This window comes from Ooceraea biroi, chromosome 3 (genome assembly GCF_003672135.1).
Source record: "Ooceraea biroi isolate clonal line C1 chromosome 3, Obir_v5.4, whole genome shotgun sequence".
In the NCBI taxonomy this organism is placed as follows: Eukaryota; Metazoa; Arthropoda; class Insecta; order Hymenoptera; family Formicidae; genus Ooceraea; species Ooceraea biroi.
Window position 1 is genome coordinate 5,138,840 of NC_039508.1, and position 19,772 is coordinate 5,158,611.

Genomic DNA, 19,772 nt, shown 5'->3' on the forward strand with positions numbered 1-19,772 from the left:
ATATTTATACGCTTCGAATAACAAAAATGAGCAATAAAACGCTCGTTACGCGTGCTTCGTTCATTATTAATATAATATATTAATGCAGCATACGCGACGGTATTAAACCTTAGCGGCAACATCGACTCGTACAGTGCCGATCAAGTCGACGGATCTGCCGCGTCATACGCAAGTAAGAACACGCTAATTGTCACCGAGAAAATTGGAGAACGTGCGCTGCCCACCGCGAGCGATGTGCCAATAAGAAATAATCGAAGCTCGGCGAGCAGACTGGCACTGATAGAGGCACGTGAAGGTATTATTGCGCCCGCTATCGATCATGAGGAATCTCGTGACTGCGGATACGCTCTTTCGTCTCGTAAGGTCAGGCTTGCTAAAGAGCAGGAGCTGCTACAAAATTCATTTATGCGCGATGAGGCGCAACAAGACGCGCCGCGTTTATGAAAGCGCAAAGTGACACTTTTGACACAATTCCACTCTGCAACAATATTCGTTTCTCCGAAATATCTGCCCAACATTTATCCATCATATTATTGGGAGAGATCGTGTCGAATTGCCCAATAAAGATAAGTAAAATCAATTAAATGGCTGGCCAGTTGCGCATCAATCATGACGTGCATATGTATATCGCTATCGAGATCGTGGACGAGGAACGTGAGCAACTTCTTTTTCCGGCTGCTGATAAATGTTTTTACGCGACGTCGGGACATCGGAGCACGCCTTCTGCCTTTACTCGCGTTGCACGCGCAGCAGCAGCCGCTATCGCGCCTATTGACGAGCTGGCAAAGTTATCGTACGCTGCAAATGATACCGCGAAGGCAAATGTAAGCGAATGTTATCAGAGAGAATATTTATATTATTAATAGACAATATCTTTAATAGATTCGTATTACAAACGCGCGAATACCTCTCACCGCACAATCGCGAAAACATCCAAACGTTTTCTCCATCGATATTCAATTTCCCATGGGTGACTAAGTGCTCGCACGTAAAAGTAGTGCCCGAGAACAAAAAGCCGCAATTGCGGGGTAAACGACGATATTCCACGCGCGCGTGTGGATTTTCTTGCCGTTTTCCATTTTTCCTCTCGCTTCTCGCAGGGTAAACCGAGTCGTTCAAATCGCGCGCGCGCGCGTAATTCAATGACAGCCAGGAGAGAAAAACGGGGAGAGAATCACCCCGTATTTAAAGCGGCGCATACGCAATTGTTGATTTTGCATGTTGAATACGCAACAAACCCGTTGAACACACACACGCTGCTAGCGAGAATTACAACTGCGGCCCGCTCCGGCCAAGTGGCGGAATTTTCGATGATAAATAAAATCGGGATTCAGCCGCGCGCAATGTGGCGAGGATCAATGGCGAGCGATATCCTAGCCGCGAGTTCGACGCGCGTGCGAGAGCGGAGAAAACAAGCGCATTTTCAGGATACTCCGCGTTTTCATTAATCGCCTCCGCATAATAACGCATAATAAAAGTAATCGTACGTCTGAAAATAATGCGGCCTGACTGCCATCGTCCGCGTTGGCACCGCGATAGCGGTGCGTTTGCACAATAGTTAAAGATCGCAACGTTATGTTATGTTCCACATCAATACAATCGAATCTCCGAAAGAAAACACGTACTCCATTAATCCCCGAGGTATGAAAGCACGCGAGAAATCATAGTCGCGTCAGGAGGAGATTAAAAAATGTCGGGAGGAAACGGCGCAGGAAATACTTCATTTTTCCAAGTATGTTTCTGCCCGTTAGAATCTTTCACGTCGATAAACTCACCTTTTATCGTGTCTATCACGGTCTGCGGAGAAAGCTCGGAGAACGCGCCGAGCAAATTTGTTCGGCTTCCCCGGATTCGTTCAACCTCGCTCCTTGTTTCATCCGCGCCTACGAGCGAGATCTGCGCTGGTATTAGCATACGAACGAAAATTGGAACGTCTAATTGTCACGCTTGCCTGTCGCGCGTCCGGAACGCTTTTTAAAGCGGATGTGCCCGAGCCGATCGACACACGACGGAAAGCAGAGTCTCGGTTCCGTGGAACAAAGGACAGCGTTCACTATTGTCTCGCGGAAACAACCATTCTTCCATCATACCTCCCATCGTCGGTTTTGGAGAGCGAGGTGGCCGAAGCGGTCTACAAAATTTCGGGAACATAAATTGCAGAATTATCGATCCCTATCAGAAACACAAACCAGAGACAGCACGCGATATTTCCAGACGATGAGAGAAGGATCGTATGCCTAAAACGAGGCAAAAAATTGTCACCCGCAGTGAGCGAGTCAGCCTGGACCTGGATGTTTCGAGAAAAAATGTCGGGAAGATCGAAAAAATATGATTAAATTTGATGGCTCGCTTATAATAATATTTTCCCGGGTAGGAATCAAACATTTCTCGTAACTGGAAGTGTCGATCTTTAATCGACTGATTAAAGATGAGCATCGCGAATATTAAAAACCGACCGGCCGGCGGCCGCGGAAAGTCGGCCACGAGAAGGCACGGACAAACGCGTATCTTCTATTTCTGATTCGGAATTAACTGCGCCATCGCGAGTGCGCTATCAGACATGGAGAGCGAGAGTATGTAATCAATGACGCATAATGGCTTATTATATCACCCGCGCAAAGCTCGGGCAAACATTACCTATACATGCCGATGAAATCGTTACAGGGAGATGATGTTCTCAGCCATTCGCGAAAACGGCGCAGCCATCGAGGAAAATCGCACAAAGGGCACCGCAATTCCGCCACTAAATAAATAAACCGTTCCTCTGCAAAAAATGCCATGACGTCCGTTTGCGAAATTAATTAACTCGTTAACATCGCTGACCCGTCGTGTCAACCCTGCACACGAATGGACAATGATCGTGCTTGCGAGTCTTGCGACTCGCACGAACGTCACCGAGAGGATGGTGTAAACTTTGCTCATTAGGCGTTCGTGTAACGAGAGATATCGACGAAACCGAAATTGAGACAGCGCGCAAGGTTCACGCAAGGGACGCGATTGAATGTTTCATTAACTGTGCTTACCGAGTAAATTACGGTTGTACATGTTTAACCGTAATAAACTCGCTCTCTCTCTCTCTCGTTTTAGGGTGGCTGCGAGTTTACCTTCGTTGTCGGAACAACAATCGTTACAGTCCCGCTTCCTTCCGGAAAACAGATATGCGTAAACGGTTTACTGGCGCGTTTAATATGTAACAGAACGATTACGACATGAAATGAAATGTTTTACGCGAGTCTGACGTCGCACATGGTAGCGATCGCTCATGAATGCGTTAAATCGACATCTCGGAGCGACAACCTGCGAATTGCCTCTGTCAACGCGAGCGAACGATAAGACTTGCCGGTTTTTTCCACGGAACCTTGCACTGCTGTGTCTGGTGCGCCGCGTAAACGTTGTCATTTAATACGAACGAGCGATTCACGACTACGCCGATGAGGACAACGTTGCAACAATTTTACGTCGGCTTAATGTCGAGCGAGGCGGTGTTTAATAATTATGTCTAGGTGAAGCGACGCCTGTAAATCTAATTAGTTTCGTTGAATTTCGCTTCAAGATAACATCTCTTCTCGCTTACAAAATACTCCTCCACGCGTAACGTTGCGAACATTCGCTGAAATTTCGCTGCCTACTAATTAAAGCGATAAATGAGTAAAATAAGTCCTACATTTTTCTTAGTCATGATTAAAGAGATTGGAAGCATTCTCTACCTTCTACCCACGTCTTCCACGTAAGCACGTGGTATTTTACGTGGATCATGACAAATAAAAATGAATTGCGCGCTGTTCCTCAATGGTTCATCTAAATTAAGTTCTGGTAGGCATCTTCGAAGATAAAGTTCTCATAATAAAAATAAAAAACAAGGGAAAAAGAAAGCGGTGGGCTTCATAAATTAAAAGACCTACAAAATTGGTGCTCAGCGACTACCCTTCGGTCGTGAACCCTCGACAGATGTTTCACCCCTCGTGCTGCGCGTCGGGAGTCACGAAAGCAACCCTCGTCGTCGCATTCATAGTTCGTATGGGGGATCCAGTGCCGAGCACATGTCGGGCGCAGCCATGACGAATTCTGCGTGAAACAACGCGCGATAACAATGCGAGTTCGTTTCATGGCGCTTATGACTCGTGAATTGTCAGCCCGGTCGTTTCAGAGATCCCTGGAAACCCTATCAAATCTCCGTGTCAACTGATTAAATCGCGTAAGGGCGTCAGCGTGCGATGATGGTATGCGTTTAATGTATGCTCACGCTGAGTAAACAAACGCAATATCAATATCAAGACATTATGGCTGTTTATTCGCAGTCCAATTAGTACTGCGAATACTACAAAACACTTTCTCCTTTTTCTTGAAATAAAAAGAAGGTTAGCACAGTGCTAACTATGGATTGCAGCCTATATTGACTGCTTGAAGCTGTTCCGTTTGATCAATTACTAAAGTTTTCAGAGTCCGCAAAAATATTCACCGCGAAACTTAACGCGACGACAGGGAATTTGTTACCGTAATCACGCAGTTTCATAGTGACGTTCAAGCGTATTGCTCGAACAGCGTTTGATTTAGGAAGACTCTATGAATCACAATTCTTATGCAAACATTTGTTTCGCGATAATTTGGAAATATACGGTGACGCGTCACGTTACCCGCTAACCGCCATCTACATCTACCCGCTCGGATGAAGCCGTTACTCCCAACGTACGATTCAACGGACAGTGAAAGGGTTGCCTTCTCGAAGAAGGGCCCGATTTCTTCGATGCATAAAGAGCGCATTTGAAAGAGCCTCGGGGGGGGCCAGGTATATCTCTCTCGCTCACAACCCTCGTTCTATCAACAATCTATAACACATCACGTACCTATCCAGCGGCGCCATTATTTTCGGAACGATATTTCCGTAATTGCGCTCTTCCATCCTTCCGCTCGCGCGCAAGTACATCACGGTGCACCTCCGCATCCGTCTATCGCGAGCGTTCCACGCGGAAATCTCGAGCGCGCACCGATGACGACAAGCCACGACAACGACAACGGGCATCCCTCGGTAACCCTTGGGAGAGAGAAACCGGCTCTTGTTCGATTCGATCCACGCGCCCCTTCGCTCGCCACGTCGTCGTCGTCACCCTTCCCGCCCGGTATCCGCGGGTCGCGATTCGCGCTCGAGAACCTCCCTCTCCCCCTGTGAAGGGACGAGAACACGTGTGTACCGGCGCGGCGTTGCGGCGTTGCGGCGTTGCGGCGTCGCGAAATATGGCCTCTCCTCGGTACGTGGCATTATGTACGGCTGGATTTCGACCATCAGCCGACCGTTCTCGCTCGCTCCTCTCGTGTGGAGACACTCAGTCGTTTCGAGACTGCCGAGTTGACCGGGCGTCTGGTCGAGAGCCGCGGGTAGTTGTTACGTATTGTGCATCTCTCACCCTCTTCTCGGGCCACCACTTTGCCGCTGGTATCCCTCGCGAACGCATCCGTCCGTCCGTGCTCTTGTTCTTTCGTGTCGAGCCAGCCATCCCGTTGCGTTTCCGGCGCTTCCGGCAGCGAAGACAATGACGGGTATCATGATCGCGACCACGATCGCACTGCTGGCAGTGATCCGTAAGTTCGATACATAAAATAGTTGGCATCAATAACGTGAATTTTCAAAGGAGTGAAACTTTGAACGTCCGAGCGATACGTTTAGTATTGGGGTAGTATTGCGTCCTTCGTTGCGCTGTGCTCCGAAAATAGATGGTAAACTTGGAGGTGAAGGGCGAGAATATAAATGATCGTTTATCGCGAAGCAAATGCGATTTTCTGAGGATCGATGATTCGAAGCACCGTGTTATTTCGTACGTTAAGAGCGTTTGTCTGGCAGTACTTGAAACAGAAATCGCCTCGCACGTTGCTCCAATAATAAGAAATGTCATTGAAGATCAATGTTATTTCTTATAAGAATATTATTATGATATACTGTATGTATTGTATACGCCTTATCACACGGATTGATGAATATACATGGCACAGACCCGGTTTGTGTCGACAGCTGGACGACCGTCGAAGATCTGTACAAACGTGAGAACATAAATCACGCACAGAGACAGTCGCGACCGTTTACAAGCGGTTTGAAACGGAGCTCCGGCGAAACCGGCTTGTATATCTTCTGTATATCGATCCTATTTTCAAGGCACATGCCTCCGCGGGACTGACACTTAGCAGATCGTGAAATCGGGTCTGAAATATCTTTCTCGATCGTAGCGTCGTAAACCGTGGCGGCACACCTCGCGCAACGGGAAACCAAACGCTCCTCTAATAGGCCTCCTCTATAATAGGTATCGATTTTCTTTTTTTGTCACGCCGTTTTTCCCGCTCGTCTTCTTGCGAGAAGGAGCTTGTTCCGGTACATATTAAATTTGCCGTTTAAAGAATCGTGTGTTTACGGATAAAGTTTGCGTTAAATTTAACTCCTCTCGAGAGCGAGACTCAACGCACGGAATTTCCGGTGCGACTTTGCGAATCGAGAACGAATGGGGAACTCAGGAAGTCTCTCCTCGAGTGAATAGACAATGAAATTGACATATCGCCGACATGGCGCGAACGAGCCGCTCAGAACGGATCGTGACTTTACGAGCTTTTTATAGATCGATTCAAATGTCCTGGCACGTTCCTGGCGAGTCGCGGCGAGCAAATAAATCGGCGAGCGATTCCGAACAGAAAGCCATTTCTCCGCGCGGAAGAATAGAAAGTCTCGCCGTTTAAATCAATTTGCGGCGAACAATGCTTCAATTAGGGAAGGAAAGGGGCGAGAGATGGACTTACGAGGTATACGATAACGAGGCTTCAAGTCCAGGAACAGTTTGAACCAATCTCGGCTAACGCTGATTGTAGCCAATTAAATTTTCTTTCTCGCTCACGTACTCGCAGCTGTATAGGTATATACCTATGTACATATGTGTAATACACACACGTATATATGTAGGTACCGACAATCTTTTTCCGCGGATTAACCCGAGCACGATCGCCATCATGGTTACCAAGCCTGAGAAGGTAATTTGCTGGATTAGAGGACGCGAGTCTCTCAAGACGATGACACGTAACAAATCCTCATCCGTTCCCCCAATCGATCGCTAATAATAATCTCACGGTGACGCACGCCGCTCGCCGCACACATACATCCACGTGCTACGGCGAGACCTTTAGCGCCTTACATTAAATTAGCCCTTGATTTTAGCTATCGCTCGTTGCGCGCGCGGCGGCCTGACGAAAGCGCAATTAATCCCGTAATATCCCAGGAGAGAGGGGAAAAGGGACGATATTTGCCGTGTATGGACCGACATCAGTTTCCCTTCCTCTTTGTTCTGGTCTCTATTCGGTCAGCGACACGTGCAAATTTGTCCCTGACCTGTCGCAAGTTTCTCCAACTCTCTCTCTCTTTCTCGACGACTCTCAACAACTCGTAGAATGGCAAACGTGTTTTTCCTTGTTTCGCGACTCGCAAATAATAAGCGTGGCAATTGATTTCCCGATGAATCGAAATCTTTCGATGAAACCAGTGACAGACAATGCCTTGCGATTCGAAAGCCGCATAGTAGTTAGCGAATGCGTTGCCTTTCGGCTATTGTCGCAGCGTGACAGCAATCCTTCCTTATCCTTACGAGAAAAGTAATGTCTTTGTCCTGTCGGGCAAAGACATGCTACAGTTTCGCACCTCTCGCAAACGTGGCCGCGTGTTTGTAAAAGAGGCGTTTGCAAAAATAGATGAACGTCGCGACCATGGTCGACGTCGTGGCGTCGTAGATATGTAACTTACATACCGCGCGAAAATAGTACGAAAATAAACTGATTTTAGCGCTCGTTTGCCACGCCGGCTTAGGCGCCTTAGGCTCGCGATAGACGATCAAGATGGAACGCGCAAAAATAACAAGGCCAAAGTATGCAGCGTCTCGTTGAGAATTCGATACGTCGCGTCGCGGACTCGAGCTTATCGGCTTTATATCGGCGAGTCGGTAATGAAACGCGGGTATGGACATAAGTGTCGATATAGGGCGTCCCTTTTCTCTCTGGCGGCCGTGAAGGGCCGGGATGATACTTTCCGCGATGCTATCGGTGAATGCGAAAGCGGTGCCTCGCACGCGAACCACTCGCGCAAGAAAGGTAAAACTCCAGGGAGAGCGATCTCCGTTGACGCAAGTGGATCCCATTACGAAAATGAATGGCGGGCGTAGGCAGGAAATGACCGCAGGGGCAGCTGCGGCAGGCATTTAATTAGTTATTTATCCGAGTTGTCAGTCATCCAGCGCGTTATTTTCCCGCGAAATTCACGATCCGAAGATTAACGAGGTCCGTGTCAAACGTGACCTTCTCGCGCGCAATCTTCCACGTTAATGACCCACATTGCGATCGTTTCATGTCAAACTCTTGATTGACGAAAAACAATTCGCCAATAATTGTGGGATGCATCTCGTGTCGCAAGCGATATATCCAGGCGGAATACATCGACGTGAGAACAATAAAATAAAACAAACACGGATTCATCGCGGAATTGAAAAAACGTCACGTCCAATCACGCGACGAAAGAGCGCGAAACCGCTTCGCTCATCAATCTGTGCGAACGTCCAAGGACAGTACAGTGACTTGTCGTAGATAACAATTATATCAAGAAGTGAGACAAAAACAATCGCGCTGCATGCGCTGTTATAGCGCTATATACGTGATATCGGTGCTTAAGCGACCGCAACCCTTTCGCAATGAATTATCGGGGAACGTTTATCCCCGAGGAGGGCAGGAGAATCATTCGAGCGCGGCATGACCGTGACGTAGTTCCCCTTGCATTAGTTTGCCGTTTTTATCGTCATTCCAACAAAGAGGATACATTATATGCGCAGAGATACCGTTGTCACGGTACGGTTTCATCGTTATCTCGCATCGGAGAAACTGACTCACCGTCACGATGATTGTCGCTCGAAAATCTACATCACCTGACGTGGAATCTGCGCATATTAGCGTGAATGGTTCGCATGAAATGAAACAAATATGCGCCGATGATAAAGGCGTGTTTATTCGCGATAAACGCAGCAGGTATCTCGTCATGTTGTATGTCGCAACGGGCGCGAACGAGCAGGCGGAGTGCGCCTGCACTCGTATCTGGAGATCATGGTTAGCCGAACCAGCCGGTTGGATTCAACAACCATTTCGGATGCGAATTGCAAATTCCTCGTTTCCGTGGATGCACCGGTCAATGACTTTAGCAGTAACGGAGATGCAACTGCGAATCGATTACGCGCGGTCCACGCTCGATCACGATTATGCCGCGAAAAGTAATGTAATTGTTTACTTGCGTTCTGCGAAACATGAAAATACTGCGAAGAGTCTGCGAAGAGAGTTGTTGGCACGAAATTTGTTGAACAAATTTTGCGATAAAAGCGAGACGAGAAGAGAGAGATATGAGAGAGTTTTCTTTTGTCCTGCCTGATGAAGAATCATGAGAATCGCGAAAACTCGCGAATTACTCGGAAGACGAATTTCTTGGCGATTTCTTGGCACGATAATTCACATCGAGCGATCCGTGATCCAAAATCTCAAAATTCCTAAACTCCCGCGCCGGGGGGAAGATGAATTTATCATCGCGCGTACATGACGTCTGAACTCGCCGAGAAGAAGCCGCTTCATAATTAATCGGTTGTTCGAACGGCAAGTCTCAATATTTTATACGCGCGATTCGAGGTGAAATTCTGCAGAATCCCTGATTTCGGCCGACGTCGCTTCCAAAATTCGTTTAACTACGTATACCAACATCTCTCTTATGACTTAGAAAGACTTGAAAAAACTTGGAAAGACCTCAACTAAGGAGATCGCGATATAGTCGATGCAGAATGTAATGCAATATAGATGACCCATAACTTGCTTAAGGAAAAACAAAAAAATAACAATATAAGCATACAAGCATATAAGGTATCTTGCAACATTTACTCGATAACGTTGACTTGATAAGATTTGTTATACGCCGATGATAATGGAACGATTCATCGTGTCGTTCAAAGACAGTTGCTGACGCCGAAATGCTTTTTCTGCTGGCCTTTTCAGAGCTTACTTACGATATATGCGAGGCTTCAGTAAATATTAGCGTAATCGATTTGGAGGAACACGATATTGTACACTCTGCTTAAAAGTATACGGGATACACTCGCAGTTTGCTCAACGTGGAACAAATGTGACAGGTGACCCATCAGCTGTTCGTCGCGCAACTTGTGCATCATTATTTGCTAATCATCAATATGGAATTACCCTTGGTACCATGACACGTAAATCATTTCTCGACCGTGTGGTTTGTCCCACGTTAATTATTACCGTTGGTGATAATCACACTTGACACTTTATCTTACATGAAAAATGATCAAGTACTTATCTAAAATTCTAAAATATCATGGCCTATCTAATCGGATAATCCAATTAAATAGTAACAAACGGATATATCCGATTAAATTGTAATTGTAAAAGACAAAGAAAACGATCGGACATATCCATCATTTAATCGGAAAACAAGAGTAACAATCGGATACACTATTTAATCGGTTTATCAGATGGAAATTTTTCTCAGTGAATAAACGTTACAATAACGATAAGACTGAATCATCTAAAGATCGCGTTCAAACAGTATTAAATAGTTTTCTTTTACAGTTTACGAAAATTCTTCCAGTTGTCGAGACGTTGATTACAACGGATAAGTTTCCGATAGCCATAAAAGTTTCTGAGCCACGGAGTGGTTTGTACGGCGCGCATTTCCGCTGAAACTATAAGCTGACTGACGCGGAATTCCGTCGAGATAAATCCGCGATATGCAATTCCGCTTAAAGCCCGAAACTGCCGTTTCCGATCGGCCGATCGGTCCCGCCTTAATCGAGATTTAGGTTCCCTCTGCGGATGCGGCCATAAGTCACGCTTTGTCAGTCGGCTGACTAAGGCGAAACTCTGAGATCCACATCGCCGGCGAGATGCTCTCGCAGCTTCGAAAGCGCGTTCTAAGCGGAAGAGAACGAGTCGGTAGTCGCGGCTATTTGCAAACTATACGGGGCGCAGTGACGCGTGAAAGATGCTTTTATCAGGCCGCGGGGGCATCAGGTTCTTTTGTGCCGCCGACGAGATGCGGCGGTCTTGTTCACGGGGCTGGAAGCCTGGATTCGGTTTTCTCCCGTTGCATCGGCATCCGTTCTATCCGTGATACAACGTCGGCTTGGTGCGGGCTAAGAAAGTGCGAGTCGCCGATAAAAGTACCGTTTCGAGGCGGAAAAGCGGAGAAAAAGAGGCCGGCGCGGCGTTCCGCTCGCGACGTTCGACGTGGAATCCCCATGGAATCCGACGAGAATCGACGCTCAATTTAGATACATCAAGGCTGCCAGCACGAAATGTTACGTGAAACAAGCTCGCTTTACGATCGAGCATTATTTTCGGACGCGTGACGATTACGGTATCATCTCGCCGCGATGTCCAGCATCACGAGTGGACCAAGTGCGGAGAAACGCATTGTATCATAAATTGTCGTATCACGGGAAGCATTATGTCCTCGCATTATGATCTCCACGCCAATAAAACTTTCGCCAATTTTAATTACCGCCTCATTTCGCATGCATGCGGTAGAGATTTCCACCTGGGCTAACGTAAAAGAGTTTACTACAGCGGTGAGTTATAAATAGCGGCACATCGAAAATGTCGCGATTGCTTTATTGCCGCACCGAGATAGACCGACGCTCGGCGTCGCGTCTTCGCATTTAGGCACCTGCACACACGTCATACTGTATTATGACGTGTTACATCACGTTTATTGCCGCTTCCCGTATGATTCCGATTGTCGGGCAACATTGTACCTCCTGAGAAAAGAGACGGTCGTTTGTCCAGGCAATTAGTTCGCTCGAACTCTCGAGTGAATTCCGTCCGAATGCAATCGTTCGAATCCTCTGGTGTTTGGTCGCGCGAGCGAGCGAGCCGTTCTCGGTTCAACAAAAAAGAAGGACCGTTCTCACGTTTTCCCTGGTGATGGTGGCCGAACCGGTTCGTAGCATAGCACGGCTTCTGTGCGAGATCGGCGAACCGGAAACACATCGGTGTTTCCGAAGACATTGTAACGACATTGTAGCGTCCGGCATAACGGGAAAGCTCGGATTCTTGGCAAGGACAAAGAGAGCGAGAACGTACAAACGAGTCTTCCTCTCCTCTCCTTATCTCTCTATCCTCTCTTCTCCTCTCGCCTCTTTTCCTCTCGAATGATTCGAGCACCAAGAAAGGCCGGCTTTCAGAAGGTACTTGAGAATTTGCTCCATATGGGGGCTCTATATGGGAACCATGAGTGATAGAGATCAAAACGAACTTAACATTGCGTGACCAGTTCAAATACCAGTGAGTCATTCCTTTGGTATATCGTGTGTCTGAGTACACGAACGGGCATTAGCTGTCCGTGTAGAAATATCTGTGTAGATTAAATTAATCTGGGAGTGGTTGCTAAGTTTACGGTGCTCCAAATAAGTGCAGTAAGTTCTTTCGCGATGGTTCATCAATCGTAAAGGCCGGTAATTGAATCATCGTCGTTTTTCCCGATGATACTCGCACATATTTTTCAACTTGTTTCTCCGACGTGTGCTTTCTACTCTTTCCGTGGAAATTTAACATTTTCAGCATGTGGACAAATGTTAATCGTAGTCTGCGAGAATTAACATTTAGGCAAGCGATGGTTATCAGTCGTCAAGCACGTTGCAACGGAAGCTACACGGGCAAAAGGCTGTTAGTAATGCTTAAAAAAAAAACCAAAAAAGAACAAAGAGTCCGCTCTCTCTATTGACCGGCATGAGTTCAAGCTCACTCCGTGATCGCTGGACCGGAAACATGGACCGCTGGGTCGGTCGGAATCATTGGCGCGGCTACGTGGCCCGCTATCGATTTTTTGCGGACAGAACTTTTGTGTTTTTTTTTTCTTTTTTCGATCTTTCTTTTAAATAAGTTTATGAAAAATAAACGATAAATTCCAGACAACTTAACGAGCTCAGTAATATAATCTCGCCAGTCCGCGGGGTACATGCAGAGAAAAAGTTCCCCATGGAGTTTTTGCCCTCCATTTAGTGTACAAACCGGCGACAGGCACATGCTGCTTTCAGCTTGTAAGCTGATTAGTCGTTGGAACTTTCTTATTACAATCGATATTGGACTTTATTGAATGACATGTAACTGTATGCTCGAACGTGTAACGTGTCCGCAAAGTCGCCCCGTTTATCCCTTCTTTTTACGGAAAGAAAAATGGAAAGAAATATTTAATCGAGATATCTAACATTGAGAGAAAAAAAAAATGACTGATATGAATTCGATATTCGCCGTTGGAATTTCTCTTATATTCCCTTGAAATATAAATCATTTCTGTATTCCCTGCAGAATTTCGTTTGAAAGATCAAAGCAAACTTTACGCTGGACTCTCTCGTGTCTCCCACAAGTCTCTATAGTTGGCTATTCATAAAAAGATCCACAGTCACAAAAGGGCAAAACGACGGGAAGGCCGATCGCCCTCGCAATCTACTCGGAGGATCATCCGGCGCGCGAAATTTGTTCGCCACATGGTCCTCAGCGTACCGGAAATGGGCTAGCCCGCCGGAGAACGAGAACCGGGACCCGGGACACCGGGAGCGAGTCCGTGGAATTTTCCATGGCGCGACGGCGCGCGAGGCGACGCAATGCCATTATTAATTCATCCCGGCGCGCGCGTCCCCGAGCGTCGTCGTTCCGCGCGCCATACGTACGTAATTCATTTATATCGACACTTATACCGTCGAGCGAATCAACGTAGTAGAAGGGGAGAAAAAGAAGAGGACAAAATGACGTATCCCTCTCGACGAGATGACCCCCGGATTCTCGCGGTAGAGCCGGATGACAACGACCGGCTCTAGAAATCTCGTGATTTGAAAATAGCTCGTTACCAGTACGACAAATAAACGTGATTACCGATCGATCCGCGCACACAAGAGCAAGTTCTCAAACGGAGTCGTCGTCGGTCATCGCGGAGAGCCCGAGAGCACGCCGCCACCACGCTACGCGAGGAATCCTCGATTCCGCGCTCAATTATGGCGCCCGAGCTCGAGTTGAATATTAGGTCGTGGGGTCGAGAGCACTGGACGGGAAGGTCAAGTCCGTGCATATATCGTGTGCGAATATTGTACGAACGAACGCATCCGTACGAGTAAGTTCAACAGGGGTTTCCCTTCGTGTGTTTCAGAAGCTGCCACGTGCAACGTGACGGTCTCGCCGGATCCGAGGAACTTCTTCCCCGGCGTCAAAGACAATCTCACGAGGATCGTCTGGGCGCACGCCGTCAACAGCCTGGCGGAATTGGAGAAGGCACTCTCGTCAGGTACGTTGATCATCCTTCGCAATCGACGTATCCTAGGAGTTCCTCCGTCGCGTCGTTCCTTCGTTTATTGCACTCGAGAGACAGAGAGGTAAAAAGATGGATGGCCGCGGCGTCTTACTCTCGCCGGCTCGGATATCGTGCCCGAAACGTCCACGCGAGAGTATTCGAAATGTGTCTCCCTGACACTCCACGAATACTGTTTTCCATAGTTTTTCAAATTCGAGACGAGACACGCAAAATGACGTATTGAATAGCGTTGTTGAAGCAAGCTTCCCACAATCGGGACATATAAGTTTTAATTCTTTAATTCTTTAATTCGAAATCTGAACGTCCTAGTTACGACGTGCATCGCACGCTAACAGCAATCGTTTGCTATTAACACTGACATTAACGTTACCGCGCCAATGAGGTCGCAAGAGATGATGGTTACATAATGCGACTCTCAAAGTCTGCGATGAGCAGAAACAAATTGTAGATACATGACAAAACGATGAGTATTGGCCGTAAGATATGCGGTAATAATTGATGTGAGAAATAAGTCGCAAGGATGTAATATATAATACATTTGTGATTCGTTGCCTTGAAAGTAATTTGTTTACAAACGAACGACAGACGGCGATAAATATTTAATACGAGAAACATCCAGCTGTCGGGAAATAACGTCGGCAAAAATGTCACGATGGGATGGGATCCTAATTTACCGCGAGTTCGCAACTTTCATCGACCCGGCAACATTCCGCCGTTACTAATTAATGAACCTCGTGGCATTTTGCTTGGCCCTCAATGCCGGCGCTTTTTGCGTCTGTCACTTTCATGGATATATCCCATGTGTCCGATTGTGCGCGGCTTTGTATGCAACCCGCATGTGACATGTATTTTTACACCGGCGCGCGCTTTAAATAATGGTGTGGTACGTCCTTGAAAAGTGCGCCATCAGAAATATCGACAGCGATGGAGAAAGCTTCATGAAGCGTCTGCTTATCTCGGCACCGCTCGCCTCGTAAAGCGCACTTGTGCAAAATGCCAGTTACATCGATCAGTTTCGCATTTTTCGACGGACGTCCTTTCCCTTTGACGACACATGCACGTCTCGAGCTTCGGGCGGAAGTGCGTCAAAGTTCTCCGAAACTCCGAACTTCCCTCGACTGAAACTCGCGTTTCGAAGCGCGAGGAAGAAATCCGAGGAGCAGCCTGTATTGAAGTTTTCTACGTACGATCAAACCCTCGTAGATAAGTCATTTGTACGCAGTCGACGTAGAGTTTTCGAAAAGTACACCCGCGCCTACATTGAATTCCAATGAAGCGTCGAGGTTCGAAGCGACCGGCCAACTTTCGATTTTCGTCCTTCGTTGCCGCGTCCCACGATTGCGACGACGTTGCCGAAAAATAGCATCGGGATGTCCGAGAAAAGTTCATCAGCATCACGTGGAGACTGAACAACGCGATACTCGCGATCGCGTTTGTCGCCATTTATCGCGTGCGTCGGAGTAACGTTAATCTGCAATCTCGCTTTGATACCCGCGAAACGAGAGACGTCTTTATAAAGGGCGCTTGTTCGTATCGCGCAAGGTTCTCAAACGACGCTCGACACGACTTTCGTGACTGTCGTTCATGAAAGAGCCGGATTTTTTGGTCATTTGAACATCAACACACTGGCGGATGTGCGGATGTGCGGATGTTGGACAATCTTGCCCAGCCTCTTTAGGCGTGATCGATATTCGCCGCACGTGTATGCACATACCGGAACTCTCCGCCCAGCTGGTCGTCTCCAACCACTGCTTTGCGCTTCACGCGCTCTCGTACACGCGTACATACATACATATATTATATATGTACGTGTTGTACACACACGCACGAGCGAATCCGCTGACTGAACCGTCTTTCCTTTTTAAAGCGGACATCATGATGCTGGAAGCTGACGTAACGTTGGGCAAGCTCAACAATGCAACCGGCAGCAATTCGACCGATATTCCGATAATGGCACACCCACCGAACACGGAGAGTGATCTGTCGCTGGAAAACTTCCTCAACATCAACATCGAGAATAACGGCACGAAGGGCATCAAGCTGGATTTCAAGTCGATCGAAGCGTTCGAGAAGAGCAAGGAGGTTCTTAAGAACCTGAGACACGGCGTGCGTAAATCTGAATATCCTCGATTCTATAAGAAATAACTGAATCGCAAACGAGACATTTCTCTGTGCAGTTGAAGTTCCCGATCTTCCTCAACGCGGACATCATTTCCGGACCGGTGAATGCCACTGCCACGCCGCTCGATGCAAAAGCCTTCCTGCAAGGCGCCACGAAGATCATGCCGGAGTGCACCCTCTCCGTCGGTTGGACAACCAGGTAAACAGCTATCAATGTGCGCTAAAGTGTAACGACAGTTTCTGATCTATACAACCTTGCGATTAATCAGCCGTGTGAGCAAAGAATTACGTATCGTGACCATGGCACGATCTCTTATAAAAAAGGGCTTATAAATATCAAGTCCCTGAGATAATCGACTTAGCGCTTCAATAAAACACATACGCGCCTCACTGTTGGACAAGTGTACTAACAAAAATGTTTAGAGAACGCAAACAAATATTCGTAACAAATATTTGTTAAAAGTTCACAACATCAAAAAAAATCATTAGCGTTTGCATTTACAGAATTTTAATCGAGAGAGTTACCTTTTCGATATCAAAATTAAATGCGCATTTGCAGGTTTTACTTTTCATTCAATCCGCTATAAGCTATATCAACGTGGTATCGATATAAAAATACGCAAGTTTATCTTGTAATAATACGACAAGATCAAGGTCCAACAATATATTTGCAACAATATGTATATGCATATGTATACATGCGTCAATATATTTTAGGTATGGCAAGGAGTCCAACATCACCGAGGGTCGATACAGCATCGAGCACATCAACAAGATGATCGACGTCCTAAAGGGAAACCATATCTCCCAGCCGGTAACTTATCCCGTACGAGCGGGCCTCGCGGCGAACGATATCGATGTCATAAAGATCTTGCTGAAGAACACCACGTTCACCAACGCGACGCTGACCATCTGGTCGTCGGAGGGCGATTCCGTCGACGCCGCGCAGCTTTCGAAACTCATCAAGAGCGTGGGGGTGGACAAGGTCTATGTGGACGTTCCCCAGGATCTGAAGAGCAGACTCGACCTATCGGCCGCGTCCACGTTCAGCTCGGCGTCGTTGATGAGCCTGGGCATGTCGCTCGCGCTCCTGCTTCTCTCGAGGATGCTGTGAAATCTGAACGCGGATATCGGACGCGAATGCGGAGGATCGAGACTTCTGATCCTTGGCGCGAGTCCCTCTCGATAAAGAAAGCACGGACGAGCGAACGACGAAACCCGATAACGATCGAGTTCGTCGGTTACGTCTCTCGAGACATACCTCTTATAAGAAACATCCAGATTACGTCGCGGCGAACGGTTTTCCCCTGACAAGATCAATCTTCCGCGCGGGATTCCTCTTATCGAAAAAAAAAAACGCTCGTCTCTTTGTTCACCTTGTACTTAAATGGATTTATTCGGCCGACAAAAGAAAACGTTATTTCGCGAACGATACTTGCAAGAATTTCTGTTTAGTACATTCAGCACAATAAGCTTTCGTATATTGTGAAAGATACATCCGCATATATAGTAAGTATATACAATATACATACAGATAGATAGATAGATAACGTTCCGAGTCGACCAATTGTGTATCGGGCAATAACTCGAATACCGTTAAACAAAGAAACTAACGTGTGTGTGCTACCTATCGTTGTACTCGATGGCAAGAAATTTCTTAAATACCGTATTATGCTGTACTCTTAGATTGAACCATCAATCGCGCGTTCGGTGTAATCAGACGACTTGAAGTGGCATCGGCGTATTAATTCCTCTCGTCCTTCTTACTCAAGTACAGCGATACGAAGTCAATGCGTTTCATGTGACTTCCATTCAAGTGCCGCGCACATCATGCAGCCGCCATGCAGCCGCCATGCAGCCGCCATGCAACCGCGTGCATTCATCGTGTTTAATGCCCCTCCGTAATGTTCACTGTGTACCCTGTACCTGCGTTTAACATATCTCCGCTCTAGGTGCAGCGAGGCAAATGGCATTAGTCTCTATGTAAACTATGTATATCTGAGCCAAAGGATTAAAAATGCAGTATACGGTGTGTGAGTGCACTACTGCGTTTGATAACGAGTCAATAAAGTAAAATACGCAAAGCTGCCGGAGGGAAGCCGTTATCCGAATTATTTATCCCCGTGTGCCGGATGGAAACGCAGTGCAGACACCTGCCCGAGTCGATCGCGGCCGGAAACCGCGGAACGTAATCTCTCGAAACGCGATCGTAGCGCTTATTACGTAATTAGTGTAAGAAAGCAGCTGGCATTGTTTGCTAATTCAGTTGAGATGCCTCGTCGCCATTGTCACGCGCAATTATCTACCAAAGTGTTATATGCAAATGTTAATACGAGTGCACGTGCTACGAGCGAGGTAATCTGGTTCCGTCGAGAGGCAGAGAATAACGACCACACATTGTCAGCCGCGTTCTCCATTATGCCAATGTCGAATTTTTATCCGGCGCGGCGGTAGCTCGCACCGGTGAGACATCCGCGATAGCGTTACTAGCGTTACTTTGAACAAGCTGCATCCATCTTACATCTCACAGCTCCGTTGGAGCTATAAAGATTATTACAAAGAACCGCTTGTTTATAAAGCTACCGGCTGCGGGCTGTTTCCATTGACCGAAACGGCTCAGGAAGGAGGAGCTCGCAGGGCTAAAAGGTTCTCATGAGCGATGTTTGCGCTCGACGCAAGGTATCGTAAGTCGTTCCTCGTAAGTCACGTAGGACCGCTTTATTTGCTCGCCTCTGTTTGTCATCTAGTTATCGTCGAAGCACTTCCGCCAGTATCCGTTTGTTCTCCGTGTCCGCCTTAATGGCCATAAATTTCGCTCGAGGAAATCGTCGTGGAGCAGCACGGTTTTCGAGCGTTCTCGAGCGTTTTCGAGCGTGCAGCTCTAACGTCTGAACCGGGACACGACCAACACTGAACACGTTGCAACACGAGGAACACCACCGCAGCGGACAAACCGGAAACGTGTTCCTCTCGCCGGGACGTTGACGTCGAGAGCCGCGAACGCCTTCAAGTGATAAAACCGGCACTTTCTCGCACGGGAGATGTCGGTGCTGTCTCAAGGCGAACCTGGTGAAAGAAGAGGACCCTGTCCGAGAGAGAGAACCGTGGGAGGTGTCGCGCGGTCAACCGCGTGAGATGTCAGAGGTCAAAGCGCGCCGGCCCTCCGGCGTGCATTGGCGGCACATGGCGGCCTTGGGATGCAGAAGGAGTTATTCCGGTTATCACAACCGACACGCATCTTCTTTGTCGTTCCTCGCCGTCGCACCACTCGGCAGGTGCACCG

The 19,772-nt window shown here is 47.4% G+C and overlaps 1 protein-coding gene across 1 annotated transcript; it reads left to right on the forward strand.

The window, feature by feature from the left end:
- Nucleotides 1-5,324: 5,324 nt before the first annotated feature.
- On the forward strand, nucleotides 5,325-18,587 carry LOC105287639 (protein FAM151B). The gene is made up of 5 exons (XM_011353420.2): nucleotides 5,325-5,577; nucleotides 14,207-14,341; nucleotides 16,236-16,474; nucleotides 16,546-16,688; nucleotides 17,207-18,587. The coding sequence occupies exons 1-5, from the start codon at nucleotides 5,529-5,531 to the stop codon at nucleotides 17,601-17,603; spliced, it is 963 nt and encodes a 320-aa protein (XP_011351722.1). The 5' UTR covers nucleotides 5,325-5,528; the 3' UTR covers nucleotides 17,604-18,587.
- The last annotated feature ends 1,185 nt before the right edge of the window (nucleotides 18,588-19,772 follow it).

Bases quoted from the DNA above. Each gene is read 5' to 3' on its own strand.
- LOC105287639 (XM_011353420.2), top strand. From the start codon at position 5,529: ATGACGGGTATCATGATCGCGACCACGATCGCACTGCTGGCAGTGATC. The intron at 14,342-16,235 runs GTACGTTGATCA...TCCTTTTTAAAG, and splicing joins GGAGAAGGCACTCTCGTCAG to CGGACATCATGATGCTGGAA. The intron at 16,689-17,206 runs GTAAACAGCTAT...AATATATTTTAG, and splicing joins TCCGTCGGTTGGACAACCAG to GTATGGCAAGGAGTCCAACA.